The sequence below is a fragment of the Heterodontus francisci genome, chromosome 6 (assembly GCF_036365525.1).
Source record: "Heterodontus francisci isolate sHetFra1 chromosome 6, sHetFra1.hap1, whole genome shotgun sequence".
In the NCBI taxonomy this organism is placed as follows: Eukaryota; Metazoa; Chordata; class Chondrichthyes; order Heterodontiformes; family Heterodontidae; genus Heterodontus; species Heterodontus francisci.
Genome location: NC_090376.1, coordinates 10,929,673 through 10,955,026, shown reverse-complemented (window position 1 = coordinate 10,955,026; position 25,354 = coordinate 10,929,673). Strand labels below are relative to the sequence as shown.

At 43.7% G+C, this 25,354-nt stretch overlaps 1 protein-coding gene across 1 annotated transcript in view; it reads right to left on the bottom strand.

Moving 5' to 3' along the window:
• The window catches only part of acer3 (alkaline ceramidase 3), a 274,469-nt gene extending 254,654 nt beyond the window's left edge, over positions 1-19,815 (bottom strand). The window contains exon 1 of the mRNA XM_068033113.1: positions 19,680-19,815. Coding sequence (XP_067889214.1) covers positions 19,680-19,782 — 103 coding nt within the window. The 5' untranslated portion in view covers positions 19,783-19,815. The remainder of the gene's footprint in view (positions 1-19,679) is intronic.
• Positions 19,816-25,354: the final 5,539 nt, after the last annotated feature.

The following is a 25,354-nucleotide window of genomic DNA, read 5'->3' as shown; positions in this document are numbered from 1 at the left end:
CCACACACCATCCTAACTTGGAACTATATTGCCGTTCCTTCACCGTCACTGGGTTAAAATCCAGGATCTCTTTTCCTAACAGCACTGTTGGTGTACCGACACCCCAAGGACTGGAGTGGTTCAAGAAGGCAGCTCACCATCATGTTCTCAACAGCAATTAGGGATGGGCAAGAAATGCTGGAAAAAAAGCACTACTTCCCCAGCCCTCCATCTTGATTTTCAATGTTGATATAAAAAAGTAGAATGGTACAGGGCACTCCTGAGTTTACAATTTCAGCCACAATGACACAGGGTTTAAGAAGGTGCAGAGAAGGAAGAAATGGCACTGGCAAAGGCTTGGGAACAAACTCACCACAGGATATTCAAAGCTCAGCAAGGATCAAGGTTTCTGTTCCGCTTTTCATGCCAATTGTTCATTTTTTGTTTTCGCACAACAATGCTGTTAGGAAGAGAGATCCTGGATTTTAACCCAGGACGTCAGAAATGCCCCATCCATAAATATTGGCGACCACGCTCTGGAAGTGGTTCAAGATTTCACCTACCTAGGCTCAACTATCACCAGTAACCTGTCTCTAGATGCAGAATTCAACAAGCGCATCGGAAAGGCTTCCTCTGCTATGTCCAGACTGGCCAAGAGAGTGTGGGAAAATGGCGCACTGACACAGAACACAAAAGTCCGAGTGTATCAAGCCTGTGTCCTCAGTACCTTGCTCTACGGCAGCGAGGCCTGGACAACGTACGTCAGCTAAGAGCGACGTCTCAATTCATTCCATCTTCGCTGCCTCCGGAGGATCCTTGGCATCAGGTGGCTGGACCGTATCTCCAACACAGAAGTCCTCGAGGGGCCAACATCCCCAGCATATTCACCCTACTAAGCCAGCGGCGCCTGAGATGGCTTCGCCATGTGAGCCACATGGAAGATGGCAGGATCCCCAAGGACACATTGTACAGCAAGCTCGTCACTGGTATCAGATCCACCGGCCGTCCTTGTCTCCGCTTTAAAGACGTCTGCAAACGTGACATGAAGTCCTGTGACACTGATCACAAGTCGTGGGAGTCAGTTGCCAGCGATCGCCAGAGCTGGCGAGCAACCTTAAAGGCGGGGCTAAAGCGTGGCGAGTCGAAGAGACTTAGCAGTCGGCAGGAAAAAAGACAGAAGCGCAAGTAGAGCGCCAACTGTGTAACAGCCCCGACAACCAATTTTATCTGCAGCACCTGTGGAAGAGTCTGTCACTCTAGAATTGGCCTTTATAGCCACTCCAGGCGCAGCTTCACAAACCACTGACCACCTCCAGGTGCTTACCCATTGTCTCACGAGACAAGGAGGCCAAAGAGAAAAAGAGACAACTATATATTTGATCTTTCAAACCTGGGTTGCATATTTTGACCTACTTAACAGTAAGGTGGGATACTGCACAGAGACAAATTGGAGGAGATGAACTAAAATATTGCAACATTAAAATGCATTGGCTCAAGAGCCATTTTCTCTCTAGGGTAATGGCACCAATGGTATTCAAAACAGACTCTCAAGATAACACTGCTCTTAACATGCACATTTCATGGTTTATCTAAGAAACTGGAAACAATATCTGATTTTAATTTCTACAGTTCAAAACATCTTTTTCAAACTGCTGCAGGGAGGAACAGGCTGACCTAAACCATAAAGTTTATCCAAGTTGCTGCCAACAAGACCTTTGCTCCACTGGTAATTGAACTAAGAGTCAGTACACTGCATTAAATCTCCTCTTGCAAAAAGAATCTCCACTTTCGTTAAAAATTCATTCAAGATGTGGGCTTCACTGGTAAGGTTGGCATTTATTGCCTATTCCCTATTGATACAACTGAGCTGCTTACTAGGCTACTTTAATGGGCAGTTAAGAGTTTCTCGGACAGTGGCACAAACAGCATCAATCCTATAGAACAAGGCAACACTGCAACAAGAGGTTGACCACTTGAACCATCAAAAGACTCCCCAAAGCCTGTCCACCATCTACAAGGCACAATTCAGGAGCGCACGGAATGCTCTCCACTTGCCTGGATAAGTGCAGCTCCAACGCCACTCAGGAAGCTTGACACCACCCAGGACAAAGCAGTTCACTTGACTGGCAACCCATCCACCACCTTAAACATTCACTCCCTCCACCACCAACGCATAATGGCAGCAGTGTGCACCATTTACAAGATACGCTGTAGCAACTCACCACACCTCCTTTGACAGCACCATGCAATGAAATTGCATCATTGTTGCCGACACAGTAGATGGGCACTAATTGAGAGGGTAAGTTAGTAGTGTAACAACTTTCTTTTGAAAAAAATTGCTCCTGAGCTCTCCAAACAGAGTGATTAAGGCTACGAATTTCAGCGGCATGTAATGCTAAGTAATTTTATTGCTGTATGCAACGGAATGTCCATTGGAAAAAAAATGCCCAGTAGTTATAAGTCTTGCCTCCAACTTGGGTTATATCTGGAGAAAGCATTTTGAACAGTATTATTCTGGGGTGCAGTACTAGTGGTCAGAGACCTGTCACTGAGTGAGCGCATAGGAGATAGAAAGTTCAAAAGTATTACTAGACATCTGCTGCCATATAGATACTGAGGCTATTCGAGTTTAATTGCTTTGGCCACAGCCTATCTACTGTATCAACAACCTGGGACCTCTTCCACCTAGAAGGACAAGGACAGCAGACACGTGGGAAGACCACCATCTGCAAGTTCCCTTCCAAGCCACACACCATCCTGACTTGGAGCTATATCACTGTTCCTTCACTGTCGCTGGATCAAAATCCTGGAACTGCCTCCCTAACAGGATTGTGGGTGCACTGGCACCAGATGGACTGCAACAGTTAAAGAAGGCAGCTCACCACCTCGTTCTCAAGGGCAATTATGAATGGGCAACAAATGCTGGCCTTGCAGTGACACCCACATCCCATGAAACGAATAGAAAGAAGTTACCAACTACTTAAAAGAGCCTTTTAAACTTACTACCTGAAATCAAATAAAAGCAAAATACTGCAGATGCTGGAAATCTGAAATAAAACTAAAAAGTGCTAGAAATACTAGATCTGATGAAAGGTCACTGACCTGAAACTTGCTTCCCTCTCCACGGATGCTGCCAGACCTGCTGAATATTTCCAGCACTTTTTGGTTTTATACCCGAAATCAAACCAGCATCTTTTGTAAACCATATACACAACATGCTGTAAAGTAATATCTATTAATCTTTATACGTATCTATCCACACTAGCCATCACACTTCAAGGTGTCACGCACTGCTGAAAATGTAAAATAATTTTAAAAGTGAGGACAGTCATTAAACTACCATCTGAAACTTAAACTGCCCTCCAATCAATCTCAGTTTAGTAGTTACAACTACCTATATTTGCCTTTAAAGAGCAGACCAGATTAGAGGCTTAAAAAAATTATTAACTTGAGTAATGTCACAGAAGAGCTGCTCGTGAAACCAATATGCAATGGGCAGTTAACTGTAAAAACTTGGTATAACGTTAAAGGGTACACAGAGTGACACGTGTCCCAGCCAGAATGGAGATTATTAGGTGCGATCGACAGGAAAATTACCCAGAGTCTGCCCTGATGCAAATCACTGGATTGATTTTACGCACATAATTTGTATCACATAGCTATCCTCCACTCATTGTATTTTACAGGAGACTGCTATAGTTCCAGTCAGGAGTTGTGTGTGTGTTGATTTTAATTAACTATGCTGTTTGCTGAATAACCAGACTCTTTGCTGTAAGTCCCATCTCTCATTCAACCTATAGTCTAACAGCTATGTCAATCCTCACTCAGAACATTAAAATCATCACAAAGCTATTATTATTTTATACCACACACGTCGACTAATCATCATTGGGTTACTCAAGGTGGAATATTCTTCATATCACAGAGCACTTGTAGGTACACGCTAAAAAAAAAAACCACCCATTAGTACATTCTCCCACATCAATGTTTGTCCCTTCAGTTTTTTCCTCCCTGCCTTCAGTGGGTAGAGAGTCATGCTGGGATACAGTTCCACCAAACCTCTGGTACCTAACTCAGGTGGAAAGAAGTGGCAGCATGTTGAGGTCCAACAAAGCATGGCCATAGCCTGTCCTCACCCAACATCAACACAGGTTAACTATCAGGAGCAGAAAATCCCCCTGAAGCATTTGTTTTCACTCCCTACCCTACAGATGCTTAAGCCTACTATAGCACCTCTACTACTGTCTCAGCTAGAATTAGAAAACGCAATACAAACCAAGGATCAAACCTGTGACCATCCTCATCTGTACCACATCAGGTTAAGCATTTGTCTACCAGAACCATAGAAAAATTACAGCACAGAAGAAGGCCATTCAGCCAGTCATGTCTGTGCCAGCCGGAAAAAAAAACTAGCCACCCAATCTAATCCCACCTTCCAGCACTTGGTCCATAGCCTCGCAAGTTACAGCACTTCAGGTGCACGTCCAGGTAACTTTTTTAAAAATTGAGGGTTTCTGCCTCCACCACCGTTCCTGGCAGTGAATTCCAGACACACACCTCTGGGTGAAAAGGTTTTTCCTCATGTCACCTCTAATCCTTCTAACAATCACCTTAAATCTGTGCCCCCTGGTAATTGACCTCTCCGCTAGGGGAAACAGGTCCTTCCTTTCTACTCTATCTAGGCCCCTCAATTTTGTACACCACTATTAAGTCACCCCTCAGCTTCCTCTGTTCTAAGGAAAACAACTCTAGCCTATATTTCCTCATGGCTGCAACTCTCCTTTGTACTCTCTCCAGAACAATGATGTCCTTTCTGTATTGTGGTGACCAGAACTGTACGCACTACTCCAACTGTGGCCTAACCAGCGTGTCATACAGTTCCAGCATTATATCCCTGCTTTTGAATTCTATACCTCAGCCAATAAAGGAAAGCATTCCAGATGCCTCCTTCATCACTCCATCTACCTGCCGTGTCACCTTCAGGGACCTGTGGACATGCACTCCAAGGTCTCTCACTTCTTCTACCCCTCTTAATATCCTCCCATTTATTGTGTATTCCCTTGCTTTATTTGCCCTCCCCAAATGCATTGCCTCACACTTTTCTGGATTGAATCGCATTTGCAACTTTTCCGTCCACTCAACCAAACCATTGATATATTTCTGGAGTCTACAGCTTTCCTCTTCACTATCAACTACACGGCCAATGTTTGTGTCATCAGCAAATTTCTCGATCATGCCTCCAACATTTAAGTCCAAATCATTAATATATACCACAAACAGCAAAGGACCCAACACTAAGCCCTATGGAATGCCACTGGAAACAGCTTTCCATGCACAAAAACATCCGTCGACTATTACCCTTGGTTTCCTGTCCCTGAGCCAATTTTGGATCCATCCTGCCACATTAGCTTTCATCTTACTGATCAATCTGCCATGTGGGATCTTGTCAAATGCCTTACTAAATTCCATGTAGACCATATCTACTGCACCACCCTCATCAATCCTTCTTGTTACTTCCTCAAAAAACTCAATTAAGTTAGTAAGACATGACCTTGCCTTAACAAATCCATGCTGACTATCTCTGATTAATCCGTGCCTTTCTAAATGGCAGTTTATCGTGTCCCTCAGAATAGATTCTAACAATTTACCCACCATCGAGGTCAGACTGACCGGCCTATAATTATTTAGCCTATCTCTCGCACCCTTTTTAAACAATGGTACAACGTTCGTAGACCTCTAATCGTCTGGTACCTTTCCTGTATCTAGTGAGGATTTGAAGATGATCCTCAGCGTTTCTGCTATTTCCTCCCTGGCTTCCTTTAACAACCTGGGATGCAATCCATCTGGCCCTAATGATTTATCCACTTTCAAGGATGTCAGACCCTCTAATACTTCCTCTCTCATTCTGCTTATCATATCTAATACTTCACACTCCTCTTCTTTAACTACAATGTCTACATCAACCATCTCCTTTGTGAAGACGGAGTCAAAAAACTCATTAAGAACCCTGCCCACATCTTCTGCATTCACACATAAGTTCCCTTGTACATCTCTGATAGGCCCTACCCTTTCCTTAGTTATCCTCTTGCTCTTAATGTACTGATAAAACATCTTTGCGTTTTCCTTGATTTTACCTACCAATAATTTTTCATGTCCTCTCTTTGCTTTTCTAATTTCCATTTTTTTACTTCACCCCTGCATTCTCTATTCTCCTCTAGGCTTTCTAAAGTGTTAAGATTTTTGTGATCGTCATAAGCTTTCTTTTTCTGCTTTAACTTAGTCTGTAAGCTTCTAGATAACCAGGGGCTTTAGATTTGGCAGTACCACCCTTTATCTTTGTGGGGACATACCTACACTGTGCCTGTAGCATCTCGCTTTTGAATGCCTCCCACTGGTTTGTCACTGATTTTCCTTCAAGTAGCTGTATCCAGTCTACTTTCACCAGGTCACCTTTCAGTTTCTTAAAATTTTCCTTCCCTGAATTTAGAACTTTTACTCCTGTTTTATCTTTGTCCTTTTCCATGATTATGCTAAAACTAACTATTATGGTCACTATCTCCAAAATGGTCACCCACTGGTACTTCACCTACTTGCCTAGCTTCATTTCTAAAGACTAAATCTAGAATTGAACCCCCTCTCATTGGGCTTGTTAAGTGTTGGCTAAAAAAGTTCTTTTGACGTAGTTCAAGAATTTTGCTCCCTCTGTGCCCTTCACACTTTGTATCCCAGTTGATATTGGGGTAGTTGAAATCCCCAACTATTATTGCCTTATAGTTTTTGCACTCAGAAATTTGCCTACATATTTGTTGTTCTACCTTCCTCTCCCTATTTGGGTGTCTATAGCATACTCCTAGTAGTGTGGCTGCTCCTTTTTTTATTTCTGAGCTCCACCCATGTGGCCTCATTTGTTGATTCATTTAGCATATCATCCCTCCTCAAAACAGTTCGTGATTCCTTAACTAACAATGCTACACCCCCTCCTTTTTTATCTCCCTCTCTATCCCACCTGAAAACGCTATATCCAGGGATGTTCAGTTGCCATTCTTGCCCCTCCTTAAGCCAAATTTTCGTTATAGCAACGATATTGTGGCCACGTGTCTATCTGTGCCCTCAGCTCATCGGCTTTATTTAGTATACACCTTGTATTTAAATGAATACCCTTTAACACTGCCAAATTCCTGTGCTGCACACTTTTTAACCTTTGCACCTTCTGTCTTTCAGAGTCACTCGCTATTTTTCTGCTTCCTGCTCCCTTCCTTGAAATTGTCCTATCTAAGACTGCGCTCAGGTTCCCATCCCCCTGCCAAGCTAGTTTAAACCAACCCCAGCAGCACTACCAAACCTTCCTGCAAGGATATTTATCCCAGTCCTATTCAGATGCAGACCGTCTAGCTTGTACAGGTCCCACCTTCCCCAGAACTGGTCCCAATGCCCCAGAAATCTGAAGCCCTCCCTCCTGCCACACATTCATCTGGTGTATTTTCTTATTTCTATACTCACTAGCACGTGGCCTTGGAAGCAATCCGGGGATTACTATCTTTGAGGTCCTGCTCGCTAATCTCATTGCTAACTCCCTAAACTCAACCTGCAGGACGTCATCCCTCTTTCTTCCTATATTGTTGGTACCAATGTGGACCGCGACCTCTGGCTGTGCACCCTGACCCTCTAGAATGCCCTGTAGCCACTTGGCGATATCCCACAAATGAGGGGCTTAGTGGAGCCCAACAGTTTACATAATTTACAATTATTTAATTGTTGTAACTACATCAATTTATTTCAGAATGCTGCAATAAAAAGATACTTAAGTGGATATCTTTCATACAAATCTGGATATTGATTTCCCGTAAGTTTGCCAGTTCAGCAAAGTGGTCAAATATTACGCATCCAGGCAGGTGAGACAACTGATGCTGAGGTTGCCTGAAATGCTGGTGAACTGAGATCAATGAGTCAGTAGACATGTTTGTGTACTGACTAAAATGCCAGTAAGCTGCTTCACCAGGGCCTGTATCTCAGCTAATTGCCTAGCATCTCCCTGACTTGGCAATTTCGCCAGTATTAATCAGCACCATTTTGGCCAGCCGTGAGGCTCAGCTGTTCTACCAGAGTGTAAACAAAGAGGTGAAAAAGAACGATCGTAAAGCTCTGTTCATGTACTGGTAGAACAGCCAGTCTCACAGCTGATGTGAGATATCAGCAAATGCTGATAGTTTGGACAGAAAAGTCATAGCAAAAGTACAAACAGGAATAGTCAGCTGTGTCTTTTAGGTGGGACAAATTGTAAATTGAAGCAAATCAGTTTCCACATATTTTTTTACTGAGATGTCCCAATTCAGAAGCTTTTATATTAACTAGAAAATATTTTATCTATTTTCTATTATCCTATGATATGCATACTAGGTCACTCAGCCCCCAGACTGAAGCCACCAGCTGCAGCATGACTGCATCTCAGTATAGTGCAGTCCGTATCATGAACCACACAACAATCTTCTGCCACAGCAAGTTCCTACAGAATGAACATACAAAAATTGCTGACAGGAAAAGACCTGCCATCCAGCCTGTCCTATATAATTGTGACACCACATCTGGTATGTTATCTCCCAGAAGAGGTGAAAAACCAGATTTAAACCAAGTTTAATTAGGGAAAATAATTCTGGGAAATTCCTCTCTGGATCACCCCTTAGACAACTGAAACTAGACCAAGATGTCCACTCTGGCCCCAATAAATGTTATACTGTTACACTTCCCATACGACGAGATTTTTGTCCTAGTCAGAAAACATTATCTTAACCCAATCATTTTTTAAATTAGAAAATAAGCTTGCAACATAATCTAATGAAATATAAAGAGGGTACACAATGTGAGATTTATCGAAAGCTGCATAACTCATGAGCTTAGAAAACCGAGTCAATGAAGTGTGGTAAACACCTCTGAAGTCATGGTTTCCGAAATGTTTGCGCCTATGCTTTAGATAAGAACCTGTTAATAACACTGCACCACAATCCAGTCCTCTGAATTCAAAGGCATTCAACTCAATTTAACTGATAATTCATTTGTGTTCAACAACTCAACCCCCTTTTGCAGCTTTACATTGCTTAATTCAAATTATTGGACATGAAAATTTGCATTCAGTGCAAAAATTTACCAATTTGCCAAAAGTAGTCGGCACAGATTTAGTTGGTGCTGAAACACTAAACAGATTTGTATTAAAAAAATACATGGATGCAGCTAAATAAATGAAAAAATAAAAAATGTAACAGGTCACAATGTACGTGATATAAAAGCAGCTCTATTCTATTCCATGAAACTTGTGCTACTGTTGCTAACTCCAACACAGCCAGTGGAAACTTCAAAGTAAATTTTCCACCCTCATTAATGCTTGCTGCCGAGAAGACCCTGTGTGGGGAAAAAAAAAGAGGCTTTTCCAGCTGGTGGCCGTAGCAATCAGACAACTTTACTTTCAAGTTTTACTGCTGGATGCACAAGACACACACATCTGAAGCAGCGGCAACAGCAGTCTCACGCAATATTAAGACAAATAAATATAAAAAGACTTGCAGTTATACTGCCTTTCATGATCACAGGAAATCCCAAAGCACTTTACAGACAAATGTAATTTTGAAGTATAGTCACTGCTGTAATGTGGGAAGCACGGTGGCAAATTTGCACCCTGCAAGTTCCCATAAATAGCAATGCAAGAATGACCAGATAATGTTTCATTATGGGATAAATGGATCAGATTCCAGGAGAATCTCCCACTTTTCTTTGAGCTGGTGTCATGGGGTCTGTTATTCAGCTGAAAAGGTTGCCGTCTGATTCATTCAAGTCTCTGGAGTGCGACTTGAGCACACAACTTTCTGACTCGGAGGCCAGAGTTCTATAAACTGAGCCACGGCTGGGTTAACATTGAGTGAAAATCATCCCCAGGGCAAGGGTCAAATCTAAGGAGCAGGAGATACAAGCAAAGTCAACGTTAAATATGCTAACGGCTTTCACAAGGAAAGGGTAGGGCCTATCAGAGATGTACAAGGGAACTTTTGTGTGGATGCAGAAGATGTGGCAGGGTTCTTAATGGGTTTTTTGACTGTCTTCACAAAGGAGAGGGATGATGTAGACATTGTAGTAAAAGAGGAGTGTGAAATATTAGATACGATAAGCATGAGAGAGGAAGTATTAAAGGGTCTGACATCCTTAAAAGTGGATAAAATCACCAGGGCCGGATGGATTGCATCCCAGGTCGCTAAAGGAAGCCAGGGAGGAAATAGCAGATGTGCTGAGGATTATCTTCAAATCCTCACTGGAAAAGGGTGAGGTGCCAGAGAATTGGAGGTCTATGAACATTATACCATTGTTTAAAAAGGGTGCAAGAGATAGGCCAAATAATTATAGGCCAGTCAGTCTGACCTCGATGGTGGGTAAATTATTAGAATCAATTCTGAGGGACAGGATAAACTACCACTTAGTAAGGCACAGATTAATCAGGGATAGTCAGCATGGATTTGTTAAGGAAAGGTCATGTCTTACCAACTCGATTGGGTTTTTTGAGGAAGTAACAAGGAAGATTGATGGAAGTGGATGTGGTCTACATGGATTTTAGTAAGGCATTTGACAAAGTCCCACATGGCAGACTGGTCAGAAAAATGAAAGCCCATGGGATACAGGGGAATGTGGCAGGATGGATCTAAAATTGGCTCATTAACAGAAAACAAAGGGTAGTAGTTAATGGATGTTTTAGCGAATGGAAAGCAGTGGCGTTCCACAGGGTTTAGTGTTGGGTCCCTTGCTGTTTGTGGTATATATTAATGATTGGGACTTAAATGTTGAAGGCATGATTGGGAAATTTGCTGATGACACAAAGATTGGTCGTCTAGTTGACAGTGAAGAGGATAGCTGTGGACTCCAGAACAATATCAATGGTTTGGTTGAGTGGACAGAAAAGTGGCAAATGCGATTCAATCCAGGTAAGTGTGAGGTAATGCATTTGAAAAGGGCAAACAAAGTGAGGGGATACACAATAAATGGGAGGATATTGAGAGGGGTAGAAGAAGTGAGAGACCTTGGAGTGCATGTCCACAGGTCTCTGAAGGTGGCAGGACAGGTAGATAGTGATGAAGGAGGAATATGGAATGCTTTCCTTTATTGGCTGAGGTATGGATTACAAAAGCAGGAATGTAATGCTGAAACTGTATAAAACGCTGGTTAGGCCACAACTGGACTACTGCGTAGAGTTCTGGTCACATTACAGGAAGGACATAATTGCTCTGGACAGAGTACACAGGAGAGTTACAATAACGTTGCCAGGGCTTGAAAGTAGCAGCTATGAGGATAAATTGCTTCGGCTAGGGTTGCATTCCTTGGAACAGGGGAGACTGAAGGGTGACTTAATTGAGGTATACAAAATTATGAGGGGCCTCGATAGAATCGACAGTAAGGACCTGTTTCCTCTGGTGGAGAGGTCAGTTATTAGGGGGTGTAGATTTGAGATTATTGGTAGAAGGATTAGAGGTGACATGAGGAAAACCTTTTCCACCCAGAGGGTGGTGGGTGTCTGGAATTCACTGCCAGGAATGGTGGTGGAGGCAGAAACTCTCAACTCATTTAAAGGGTGCCTCAACATGCACCTGAAGTGCTGTAACCTGCAAGGCTACGGACCAGCTGCTGGAAAGTGGGATTAGATTGGGCGGCTAGATTTTTCAGCAGGCACAGACACGACAGGCTGAATGGCCTCCTTCTGTGCCGGAATTTTTCTATGTTTCGATGGTTCTAAGCAAGAAGCTAATTGGTTTATTAAACTGTAAATAAACTGCAAATTGCAGGAAGCAGAGGAAATGGGCTTTATAAAAGGAACAAAAAGGTACCTTTAAATACAAGCTGGCTAGAATTTTACTGTGATAAAACATGAAAGTGTTGGAAATCCAAATTAAAAACAGAAAATGTTGGAAATACACAACAGATTCAAGCCACCATCAGATGCTGGTGATTCTGCTGTAGATTTTCAGCATTGACAATTTTTTTTCTCCAAATACTTATCTTATTTTGAGGGCACTGGTAGCAGCCACCTTTTCTTGACCAACTTGGTTCCAATTTAAATAACAGTACTTTAAATAATGCAAGATGGCCTTGGATTGCTAAATTAATAGATGGTTCAGCCACAATTGTTCCAGTCCAGCTGGAGCACTGGCATCTTACCCAACAATGTAAAAAATTTCCCAGTTATGTCCTGTCCATAAAAAGGAGGATAAATCCACTCTGGCTAATTACCACCCCATCAGTCTGCTCTCAATCATCAGCCATGTGATGGAAGGTGTCAGTGGCAGTGCTATCAAGTGGCACTTACTCACCAATAACCTGCTCACCAATGGTCAGTTTGGGTTCTGCCAGAACCACTCGCTCCAGACCTCATTAAAGCCTTGGTCCAAACATGGACAATAGAACTGAATTCCAGAGATGAGCGAGAATGACTATCTTTGACATCAAAGCAGCATTCAACTAAGTGCGCCATCAAGGGGCTCTAGCAAAACTGAAGTCAATATAGGTCAAGGAAATCCCCCCCCACTGGCTGGAGTCATAACTAGCTTTAAAGGAAGATGGTTGTGGTTGTTGGAGACCAATCATCTCACCCCCCAGGAATTCCTCAAGGCAGCAACCTAGGCCCAACTCTCTTCAGGCATTTCATCAATAACCTCCCTTCAAAACATAAGGTAAGAAAAGAAGCTGTTAGCTGATGATTGCAACTTCCTCATGATAATGAAGCAGGCTGTGCTCACATGCATGAAGACAGAGAGAAGGTCCAACCTTCTGCAGGTGATGCCATTGGTTGTCATGGAGAGAGGATTCAACCACCCCTCCATGACAACAATGGCATCACCTTCATCAAATCCTCCCAACATCTTGAGAGTCACCATTGACCAGAGACTCACTGGACCAGCTGGTTTAATGACATGGTCACTAGATCAGGTCAGAATCTGGAGATTCTGTGCCGAGTGACTCACCTCCGGCCTAGCCAAAGTCTTTCCAAGTCTTATAAAGCACAAATCAGGAATGTGATGAGTAAAGCTACAAGAAGCTCAACACGATCCAGAAAAAAGCAGTCCACGGGATTGGCAGCTCAACCAACATCTATTCCCTTTACCCGCTCTTGATCTCTTCATTGAAAACTGTCGGCGAGACATTGGTCGTCTCACTTTCCCTGCCCCCCTCACTCACTCTAACCTGTCCCCCTCTGAACTTGAGGCACTCCGTTCTCTCAGGTCTAACCCCGACATGGTCATCAAACCTGCAGACAAGGGTGGTGCTGTTGTCATATGGCGTACCGACCTCTACCTTGCAGAAGCTTAACGCCAACTCACGGACACTTCTTCCTACCTCCCTCTGGACCATGACCCCACCACCGAACATCAAGCCACCGTCCAAAGGACTGTCACTGACCTCATCTCCTCTGGAGATCTTCCCTCTACAGCTTCCAACCTCATAGTCCCACAACCCCGGACAGCCCGCTTCTACCTCCTTCCCACAATCCACAAACGGGACTGTCCCGGCAGACCCATTGTATCAGCCTGCTCCTGCCCCACTGAACTTATTTCTTCCTATCTAGACTCTATCTTTTCTCCGCTGGTCCAGTCTCTTCCCACCTACATCCGTGACTCTTCAGACGCCCTACGTCATTTTGACAATTTCAAGTTTCCTGGTCCCAACCGCCTCCTCTTCACTATGGACGTCCAATCGCTCGACACCTCCATCCCCCACCAGGATGGCTTGAGGGCTCTCCGCTTCTTCCTGGAACAGAGGCCCAACCAGTCCCCATCCACCACCACCCTTCTCCGCCTGGCTGAACTTGTTCTCACATAAAACAACTTCTCCTTCAACTCCACTCACTTCCTTCAAGTAAAAGGTGTTGCTATGGGTACCCGCATGGGTCCTAGTTATGCCTGTCTTTTTGTGGGATATGTCGAGCATTCTTTGTTCCAGTCCTACTCAGGCCCCCTCCCCCAACTCTTTTTCCGGTACATCGATGACTGTATCGGTGCCGTTTCCTGCTCCCGCCCCGAACTGGAAAACTTTATCAACTTAGCTTCCAATTTCCACCCTTCTCTCACCTTTACATGGTCCATCTCTGACACTTCCCTTCCCTTCCTCGACTTCTCTGTCTCCATCTCTGGGGATAGGTTGTCTACTAATATCCATTATAAGCCCATCGACTCCCACAGCTACCTAGACTACACTTCTTTACACCCTACCTCCTGTAAGGACTCCATTCCATTCTCCCAGTTTCTCCGTCTCCGACGCATCTGCTCTGATGATGCTACCTTCCATGACGGTGCTTCTGATATGACCTCCTTTTCCTCAACCGAGGATTCCCCCCCCCCCCCCCCCCATTGTTGACAGGGCCCTCAACCGTGTCCGGCCCATTCCCCGCACCTCTACCCTCACCCCTTCCCCTCCCTCCCAGAACCGTGACAGGGTTCCCCTTGTCCTCACTTTTCACCCCACCAACCTCCATATCCAAAGGATCATCCTCTGCCATTTCCGCCACCTCCAGCGTGATGCCACTACCAGTTGCATCTTCCCCTCCCTTCCCCTGTCAGCATTCCGAAGGGATTGTTCCCTCCGCGACACCCTGGTCCACTCCTCCATTACCCCCACCAACTCGTCCCCGTCCCATGGCACCTTCCCCTGCAATCGCAGGAGGTGTAATACCTGCCCATTTACCTCCGCTCTCCTCACTATCCCAGGCCCCAAACACTCCTTTCAGGTGAAGCAGCGATTTACTTGTACTTCTTTCAATGTAGTATACTGTATTCGCTGCTCACAATGTGGTCTCCTCTACATTGGGGAGACCAAGCGCAGACTGGGTGACCACTTTGCGGAACATCTTCGCTCAGTCCGCAAGCAGGACCCTGAGCTTCCGGTTGCTTGCCATTTCAACACTCCCCCCTGCTCTCATGCTCACATCTCTGTCCTGGGATTGCTGCAGTGTTCCAGTGAACATCAACGCAAGCTCGAGGAACAGCATCTCATTTACCGATTAGGCACACTACAGCCTGTCGGACTGAACATAGAGTTCAATAATTTCAGAGCATGACAGCCCCCCATTTTACTTTCATTTTTAGTTATTTTTTTCTTCCTTTTTTTTTTACATTCTTTTTTACATTTTTTACAATTTTTTTTTGCATTTAGTTCATTTCATCTTAGTTTGTTCAGTTTGCACTTGCTGCTGTTCAATATTCAGTGTATTAACAGCTAATCTGTACTAATGCTTTGTCTTTCAACACATCATTAACATATTGTTTGCCTTTGCTCCGTGACCTTCTGGTCAGCTATGTGGCCTGGTCCAATCTAGACCTCCTTTGTTATCTCTTGCCCCACCCCCACTTCACTTGCTTATAACCTGTGACTTTTCTAATATTTGTCAGTTCCGATGAAGGGTCACTGACCCGAAACGTTAACTCTGCTTCTCTTTCCACAGATGCTGCCAGACCTGCTGAGTGGTTCCAGCATTTCTGGTTTTTATTTCAGATTTCCAGCATCCGCAGTATTTTGCTTTTAATCTATTCCCTTTGCCATGGCTGCAGTCAGTACTATCCACTTCAGCAACTCACCAGCACCTCCCAAACCTGTGACCTCTAATGACCATTAGAAAAGGGCAGCAGGCACCTAGGAACACCACCACCTGCAAGTTCCCCAGGTCGCACACCATCCTGACGTGAAAATATATATCTTTTCCTTGATCGTCATTGGAACAAAATCCTGGAACACCCTGCCTAACATGACTGTGGGAGTACCTTCACCAGACAGACTGCAACGGTTCAAGAAGGCAGTCCAACACCACCTTTTCAAAGGGCAACTAAGACAGCCAATAAATGCCAGCCAAGCCAGCAACATCCATCGAAGAACATAAGAAATAGGAGCAGGAATAGGCCATTCATTCCCTCAAGCCTACTCCACCATTCAATAAGATCATGGCTGATCTGATTGTAACCTTAACTTTCTACCTGCCCCAATAACCCTTTACTCCCTTGTAGATCTAAATCCTGTCTAGCAACCAGTATCCAGAGAATTTTGTTTTAAAAACTTGAACAAAACTTATCAACTCATAAGTGAATAACCCTTCTTCCATAATTATTTTCAGCTGATATACAAACAATTCAGTTGATAGGTACAGATAACAAGTATTTTTTTTGAATGGAGATCAACAGAGTATTAGTGGTATCTAACCAACAGAAACATAAGAAAAATCAGTGTTAATCAACGTCATCCATTACCTGTCCCATCTGACCATCCAATTGTATTTTGCACAACCCAATGTTTGTTACCATTATCTTGCTTGGTGCATTACCCTCCTTGACCTTTCAACACAGGCATCCTCCCCCACAGTTGACCTCAGTGGAACTGTACTTGTGTGCTTCTACACCTACCTGACCCAACAAATCCAACGCAGTTCAAGCAGGGGCAGCTCCTTTGTTCCACGATCACCCCGGAGGACCCGCAAGCATCCATCTTCTTTGGCTCCCTCACTTCATCAAATGCTTTCCATCACAGACACAGTTGCACTAACAACCAGTTCTGTCAGTCAGCTATCTTTTTTGATTCCATGGCCACCAACATCATCAGACATTAACTCATGAATGAGTTGAACCCTTCCAAAGACTGTGTCCTTGCCACCAACTCCATCCTCCCCCCTGGCTGCTGTCTGAAGTGGAATCAAATTGCATGCAAGCTCAAGGTTCTATTTAGCCCCAAAGCCTATACTCTATTTATTTAATTTATCAATAAGACCAAAATACTGCAGATGCTGGAACTCTGAAATTAGAACAGAAAGTGCCGCAAATACTCACCAGGTCTGGCAGCATTTGAGTAGAGAGAAGCAGAGTTAACATCTCTACACAGATGCTGCCAGACCTGCTGAGTATTTTCAGCACTTTCTGTTCTCATCTATCAATACCATTTTATATAGTTTGCATTCTCTTAAGCTAGCTCCAAAATATCCTACTACAGAACTGTGAGAAACATTCATATTTGAGAAACTGCAATAAATATTGTGGTGAAAATTACTGTTCTGTACTATGTTTTTCCCCAATTATGGGCGTTAATTCTAAACATATAATTTACCAGCAGCTACATCATTTTGCCAGGTATGCACAATAATATCGTACAGTGACAATTTTACTAGCGCCATGGCTTCCATCACTGAAGAGCATAAGAAATAGGAGCAGGAGCAGGCCATCCAGCCCCTCAAGCCTGCCCTGCCATTCAATAAGATCATGGCTGATCTGTCCCAGGCCTCAACTCCTCTTCCAGGCCTGCTTCGCATACCCCTCGATTCCCCAAGATTTCAAAAATCTATCTACCTCCTCCTTAAATATATTTAGTGACCTAGCCTCCACAAGATTCATCACCCTCAGAGAAGAAATTCCTTTACATCTCAATTTTAAATGTGTGCCGCCTTATTCTGTAACTATGTAACCTAGTTCGAGATTTCCCCCACCAGTGGAAACATATTCTCAACATCTACCCTGTCGAGTCCCCTTAAAATCTTGTATGTTTCAATCAGATCACCCCTCATTCTTCTAAACTCCAATGAATAAAGGCCTAACCTGTTTAGTCGTTCTTGATAAGACAACTCCTTCACCCCAGGAATCAGCCTAGTGAACCTTTTCTGAGCTGCCTCCAATGCTAGTATATCCTTTCTTAAGTATGGGGACCAAAATTGTACACAGTACTCCAGGTGTGGCCTCAACAACACCCTGTACCGTTATAACTCTAACCCCCTAGCAACAAAGGTCAAAATTCCATTTGCCTTCCTAATTATTTGCTGCACCTGCATGCTAACTTTTTGTGTTTCATGTACAAGAACACCCAGATCCCTCTGTACTGCAGTATTTTGTAGTCTTTCTCCATCTAAATAATAATCTGCCTTTTTATTCTTCCTACCAAAGTGGATGACCTCACATTTTCCCACATTGAACTCCATCTGCCAAATTTTTGCCCACTCACTTAACCTATCTATATCCCTTTGCAGATTCTTTATATCCTCATAACAACATGCCTTCCTACCTAATTTTGTATCATCAGCAAATTTGGATACACTACACTCTGTCCCTTCCTCCAAGTCATTGATATAGATAGTAAATAGTTGAGGCCCGAGGACCAATCCCGTGGCACCCCACTAGTTATGGCTTTCCAACCTGAAAAAGACCCACTGATCTCGCTCTCTGCTTTCTGTGTTAGTCAATCTTCAATCCATGCCAACACATTACCCCCAATACCCTGAGCTCTTATTTTGTGCAATAACCTTTTATGTGGCACCTTATCCAACGCCTTCTGAAAATCCAAATACACTACAACTACAGGTTCCCCTTTATCCACTCTGCTTGTTATATCCTCAAAGAACTCTAACAAATCTGTCAAACATGATTTTCCTTTCACAAAACCATGTTGACTCTGTTTGATTGCATTATGTTTTTCTAAATGTCCTGCTATTTCTTCCTTAATAATGGACTCTAGCATCTTCCCAATAACAGATGTTAAGCTTACTGGTCTATAGTTTCCTGCTGTCTCCCTCCTTTCTCGAACAGGGGCGTCACATTAGCAGTTTTCCAATCCGCTGGTACCCTACCGGAATCCAGTGAGTTTTGGTATATTATGACCAAAGCCTCCATTATCTCTGCAGCCACTTCTTTTAAAACCCTTGGATGCAGGCCATCAGGTCCTGGCAACTTGTCTGCCATTAGTGCCATCAGTTTGTCCAGCACCTTTTCCCTCCTGATAGAGATTGTTACAAGTTCCTCCCTCCCATTTACACCTTGCTCATCTATTATTGTCAGGATATTTATAGTGTCCTCCACCATGAAGACCCTGAAAGGGCCAAAAGCAGCAAGATCACAGACACCAGATACACACTATTTTGACTGAAAACATACACCACCTTTCTCTCATTACTAGGCCAAAAGTTTGGAATACCACAACTGATACCTTCACTCCAAGGACCACAGCAGTACGAGAGCCCATCACCACCTTTTCAGGGCAACAAGGCATGGACAATAAAAGTAGCCTGGTCAGAATCATCCATGTCCCAAAATATAACTAGGAGGCTGCAAAGGTCACAATAGTTATGTTTTGAAGAAACAAAAGAAGTAGTTTGATACAACAATGGATACACTCTTCATAGATGACATTTATTTTTACTAATGACCTTACATCTAGATATGACATATATATAAATAGGGCATGTCATTTCACGGAAGTCATTCAAAGGACATATGAAATGCAACCAGTGTCCAAGGGCAAATCAGCCCCTTCACATGATACATCAAAATTTCCACGTAAGACATTAAACCAGTAATAAAAATGTGCCAGGTTCTAAAGAAAACAATGAAAAGCAAAGTTCTGCGATTTTAACACAACAAATCCCTATAATTTGTTTTTAAAGTTATCAAGTAGGGGCACGACTGACACATGCGCAGTACCATCCGGCCGGCACATTGAGTTTTTTTAAAGTCAGAAATAAATTCTTATATTTTGGAGATTTTATGAAACGATCTGAAGCTTTTATTTCAAAAACAATAGAGAGAAGGAATAAGGCGGTGTGAACTACAGGTCATTTGGAGAACACGGTCGGGAGTTAGGCCCGAGGCTGCTCGTGAAACCGGCGAGTAGAAGATTTATTTCTTTAAATAAATAATTTCGTAAATTTAAGTACTTACAGAACTCGGCGATGTAATAAGACACGGCATAATTCTCCTCGCACCAGTCCAGAGTGGAAGTAGGTTCTCCCCAGAAGCCTGGCCTGTCATAGACGGGCGCCATGTTTGAAGCGGCAGGAGGGGCGAGGCGAACTAGGCCCCGTCACCATAGCAACCCTCCCCTTCAGCCAACTCCAGCACAACCCAATCTCAGCCCTGCCTTGAACTTCCCTTCCAGTCATACACTTCCCATTTAATGCTTTCTCTAAAACAGTCCTTCGTGAATGGATTAAGAGAGAGAAAAAAATAACTTCCCCATTCTAAAACTTGACTTTTCAAGTCCCACTTCAGGGATTGAGCACAAAAAAAAGCAAAGCTGACACTCCAGTAATATAAAAGCAAAATAATTGCGGATGCTGGAAATCTGAAATAAAAACAGAAAGTGCTGGAAAAACCCAGTAGGTCTGGCAGCATCTGTGGAGAGAGAAAGAGAGTTAACGTTTCAGGTCAGTGACCCTTCATCAGAACTGGCAAAGATTTTAAGCAAGTAGAGCAGGGGTGGGGCAAGAGACAACAAAAGAGAAGGTGTTGATAGGACAAGGTTGCAGAATAGCTGTCCAGAAGGTTGTGGAGCAAAGGCAAACAATATGTTAATGGTGTGCTGAAAGACAAAGCATTAGTACAGATAGGGTGTCAATGGATTGAAAACTGAACAGCCACAACCACAAACACGAAAAAGACACTCCTTTCAGGTGAAGCAGCGATTTACTTGTACTTCTTTCAATGTAGTATACTGTGTTCGCTGCTCACAATGTGGTCTCTACATTGGGGAGACCAAACGGAGACTGGGTGGCCGCTTTGTGGAACACCTCCGCTTAATCCGAAAGTATGACCCCGAGCTTCCGGTTGCTGGCCATTTCAACACACCCCCCTGCTCTCCTGCTCACATCTCTGTCCTGGAATTGCTGCAGTGTTTCAGTGAACATCAACACAAGCTCGAGGAACAGCACCTAATTTACCAATTAGGCACGCTTACAGCCTGCAGGACTGAACATGGAGTTCAATAATTTCAGAGTGTGACAGGCCACCCATTTTATTTTTATCTTTAGTTATTTATTCTTTTTTCTTTTCTTTTTTGTGTTTATTTTATTTTGTTCAGTTTGTTTCTACTGTGCCTACCCACTTTTTTTTTCATGTTTGTGCTTGTGGCTATTCAGTTTTCAGTCCATTAACACCCTATCTGTACTAATGCTTTGTGTTTCAGCACACCATTACCATATTGTTTGCCTTTGCTCCATGACCTTCTGGTCAGCTATTCTGTGAACTTGTCCGATCAACATCTTCTCTTTTGTTATCTCTTGCCCCACCCCCGCTTTACTTGCTTAAAATCTTTTACATTTCTTATATTTGCCAGTTCTGAAGAAGGGTCACTCACCTGAAACGTTAACTCTGCTTCTCTCTCCACAGATGCTGCCAGACCTGCTGACACTCGAGTGTTGTACTGAGCATGCACCGCACCGCCAAGGTGCTGCCTTTCGTTTGAGATGTTAAACCATGCCCCCACCTGCCCAGGTGCATGTAAAAGATCCCATGGCACTATTTAGAAAAGAGTAGGGGAACTCTCCCCGGTGATTTGGCCAATAGTTACCCCTCAAGCAACATCACAAAAACAGATAAACTGGTCATTAGCACCTTACTGTTTGTGGGAGCTTGCTGTGCGCATACTGGCTGCCACGTTTCCTGCATTACAACCGTGACTACACTTCAAAAGTACTTCATTGTCTGTAAAGCGCTTTGAGACATCTGGTGGTTGTGAAATGTGCTATGTAAATGCAAGTTTTTCTTTTTAAAACCTGTCCCCCCCCCAAAAAAAATTCAAAAATACCCGAATGAATGAGGCGCCGCACTTGCAGTAGTTAACCATTACTGTTGCCTTTCACCTCATCCAAATTTCAGCCATTCCCTTCCTTGACCTCAATTCACAGTCATACTCTTTCATTTAATGCTTTTTATAAAACATTTTTTGTGAACGGGAATGAAAGATTGGATTAAGAGATAAAATGAAATTTCATCCCAATTTTAAATATGACTTGTTTTTAAAATCTTCCCCAAATTTGAAAACCACCGAAGGAATGCAACGCCACACTGGCAATAGTTAATTTTCAATGCCACAGAGGTTGATTGGCAGTAATTAACTGTTATTGTAGCCTTGCACCACGTCCCGAATCGCTTTAAGAATGTAAGAAATAGGAGCAGGAGTAGACCATAAGGCCCCTCAAGCCTGCTCCGCCATTCACTAAGATCATGGCTGATCTTCTGCCTCAATTCCACTTTCCTGCCCGTTCCCCATCGTTTAATTCCATGAGAGACCAAAACCTGTCTATCCCAACCTTAAATACACTCAATGATGAAGCACCACACCCTTTGGGGTAGACAATTGAACCAATTAAGTACTTTTGGGCTGTAGTCACAGTTGTAATTGTTACGGCTAGGTGAGGAGGGGAACCCAGGCTCTTCTCTTGTCCTTCCTCTTATTTGACCGCAACAGGGTTTATTCCTTCTTAAACAGTGGTTGTGCTTACCACCTCAGTGAATGTTTTAACTGTTACTTTTAATGTGATCATGAAAGAATCAATCGGACAGGTTTTCTTGAGTTTAAACAAGAAAGAGGTAAGTTTATTATCATTAACAAACTAAAATCAATCTAGAAAAAATAATAAATTTACGCTACACATTCACGCACACTTTCACCTGAGACTCACACACATACAAATAGATTACAGAGGGAAAAGTAGATTTTGTGGTTGGGTTACAGCTCAGAATAAATAAACAAATTAAATACACAGTCTATGAAGTTGGATGATTCGGTGGTCTTTCGGATGAAGTTCTATTCTTGGAGTCCTTGGCTGGTCAAAGTGCACTTTGCAGCTGGCCTGTTTGGCTCAAGGCTTTTTTGGAGGCAGATTTTTTTTATTCATTCATGGGATGTGGGCATCACTAGCTAGGCCAGCATTTGTTGCCCATCCCTAATTGCCCTGGAGAAGGTAGTCGTGAGCTGCCTTCTTGAACCACTGCAGTCCGTGTGGGGTAGGTACACCCACAGTGCTGTTAGGAAGGGAGTTCCAGGACTTTGACCCAGTGACAGTGAAGGAATGGCGATATAGTTCCAAGTCAGGATGGTATGTGGCTTGGAGGGGAACTTGCAAGTGCTGGTGATCCCATGCATTTGCTGCCCTTGTCCTTCTAGGTGGCAGAGGTCACGGGTTTGGAAGGTGCTGTCGTAGGAGCCTTGGTGCGTTGCTGCATTGCATCTTGTAGATGGTACACACTGCTGCCACTGTGCATCGGTGATGGAGGGAGTGAATGTTTGTGTACGGGGTGCTTTGTCCTGGATGGTGTCGAGCTTCTTGAGTGTTGTTGGAGCTGCACCCATCCAGGCAAGTGGAGAGTATTCCATCACACTCCTGACTTGTGCCTTGTAGATGGTGGACAGGTTTTGGGGAGTCAGGAGGTGAGTTACTCACCGTGGGATTTCTCGCCTCTGACCTGCTCTTGTAGCCATGGTATTTATATGGCTACTCCAGTTTCATGTCTGCTCAGTGGTAGCCCCTAGGATGTTGAAAGTGGGGGATTCAGCGATGGTAATGCCATTGAATGTCAAGGGGAGATGGTTAGATTCTCTCTTGCTGGAGATGCTCATTGCCTGGCACTTGTGTGGCACGAATGTTACTTGCCACTTATCAGCCCAAGCCTGCATATTGTCCAGGCCTTGCTGCATTTCTACACGGACTGCTTCAGTATCCGAGGAGTCATGAATGGTGCTGAACATTGTGTAATCATCAGCGAACATACTCACTTCTGACTTAATGATTGAAGGAAGGTAATTGAAGAAGCAGCAGAAGATGGTTGGGCCTAAGGACCTCCTGCAGTGATGTCCTGGAGCTCAGATGATTGACCTCCAACAACCACAATCAACTTCCTTTGTGCTAGATATGACTCCAACCAGCAGAGTGTTTTCACCCTGATTCCCATTGACCTCAGTTTTGCTAGGGCTCTCTGATGGCATACTCGTTCAAATGCTGCCTTGATGTCAAGGGCAGTCACTCTCACCTCACATTTTGGGTTCAGCTCTTTTGTCCATGTTTGAACCAAGGCTATAATGAGGTCAGGAGCTGAGTGACCCTGGTGGAATCCAAACTGAGCGTCACTGAGCAGGTTATTGCTAAGCAACTGCTACTTGATAGCACTGTAGATGACACCTTCCATCACTTTACTGATGGTTGAGTGTAAACTGATGGGGCTGTAATTTCCGGGTTGGACTTGTCCTGCTTTTTGTGTACAGGACATATCTGGGCAATTTTCCACATTGCCGGGTAGAAGCCAGTGTTGTAGCTGTACTGGAACAGCTTGGCTAAGGGTGCGGCAAGTTCTGGAGCATAGGTCTTCAGTACCACTGCCGGAATATTGTCAGGGCCCATAGCCTTTGCAGTATCCAGTGCCTTCAGTCATTTCTTGATATCACGCAGAGTGAATCGAATTGGCTGAAGTCTGGCACCTGTGATGCTGGGGACTTCAGGCAGAGGCTGAGATGGATCATCAACTCGGCACTTCTGGCTGAAGATTGTTGCAAATGCTTCAACCTTATCTTCTGCACTGATGTGCTGGGCTCCCCCATCATTGAGGATGGGGATATTTGTGGAGCCACCTCCTTTGTAGATGGCTCTCTTCGCCTGGTCTGTGTCTGTTGCAATCTGTAGGTTTGGACGGTCCACATTTGCAGACGGGGTTCAAACTTGTGTTATCTGGAGAGAGAGAGAGAGGGAGGGAGGCACACAGCCTTTCTCCTGCTGCACAGTCTGAGTTACTGCCCATCTGTCTTTGTTTAAGGAAACTTTTAACTTTCACAGAGATGGTCAGACGGTCACATGACGGTCTCAGTGTGTTCACTGGAACCTTCTAATGATATTCAAGTTTTGGAATTAGCTCCCCAGGTCCCAGGATGCCAATATTTACACTTGGAGGGGGTTTGCTCTTTCAAAGGCACGGTGTTAGGATTGCCTTGAATTCCGTGCTAATGAAGCAATCTTAGGTAATTCAGTCACTTAGAGCAAGCCATTGATCTGGGTCCATGCTGCTCAGACCTCTGTCTCCAGGTGCGTCTTTGGAATGTGAAAAGGTGTTTCAGGTGCAAATTGCAGTGGCCATCTTGGCTGCCAGTTTTTTTCAAGTTAACTGCAGGATTTTTTCCATTAAAAGTTTCATGTAAGTTTCCAACCAATGAATTAAAAATTCCTCATTTGGCATATCGTATTTTCTTGACATAATGTTGGAAATGCAACAGCCAATTTGACCCCAGTAAGCTCCCACAAACAGTAATGTGATGATGACCTGATAATCTGTTTTATTTAGTCATGTTGATTGAGGGCCAAATATTGGCCAGAACACCGGGGATAGCTCCCTTGCTCTTCTTTAAAATAGTGCCATGGCATTTTTTATGTCCATCTAAGAGGGCAGGTGGTGACTTGGTTTAATATCTCATCCAAAATACAACCTCTCCTACCATGCAGCACTCCCCCAATTTTGCATTGGATTTTCAGATGCGATTATGTGCTCAAGTCTCTGGAGTTCAACTTGAACACACAACCTGCTGACTCAGAGTTAAAAACTAAAATAAAAGCAAAATACTGCAGATGCTA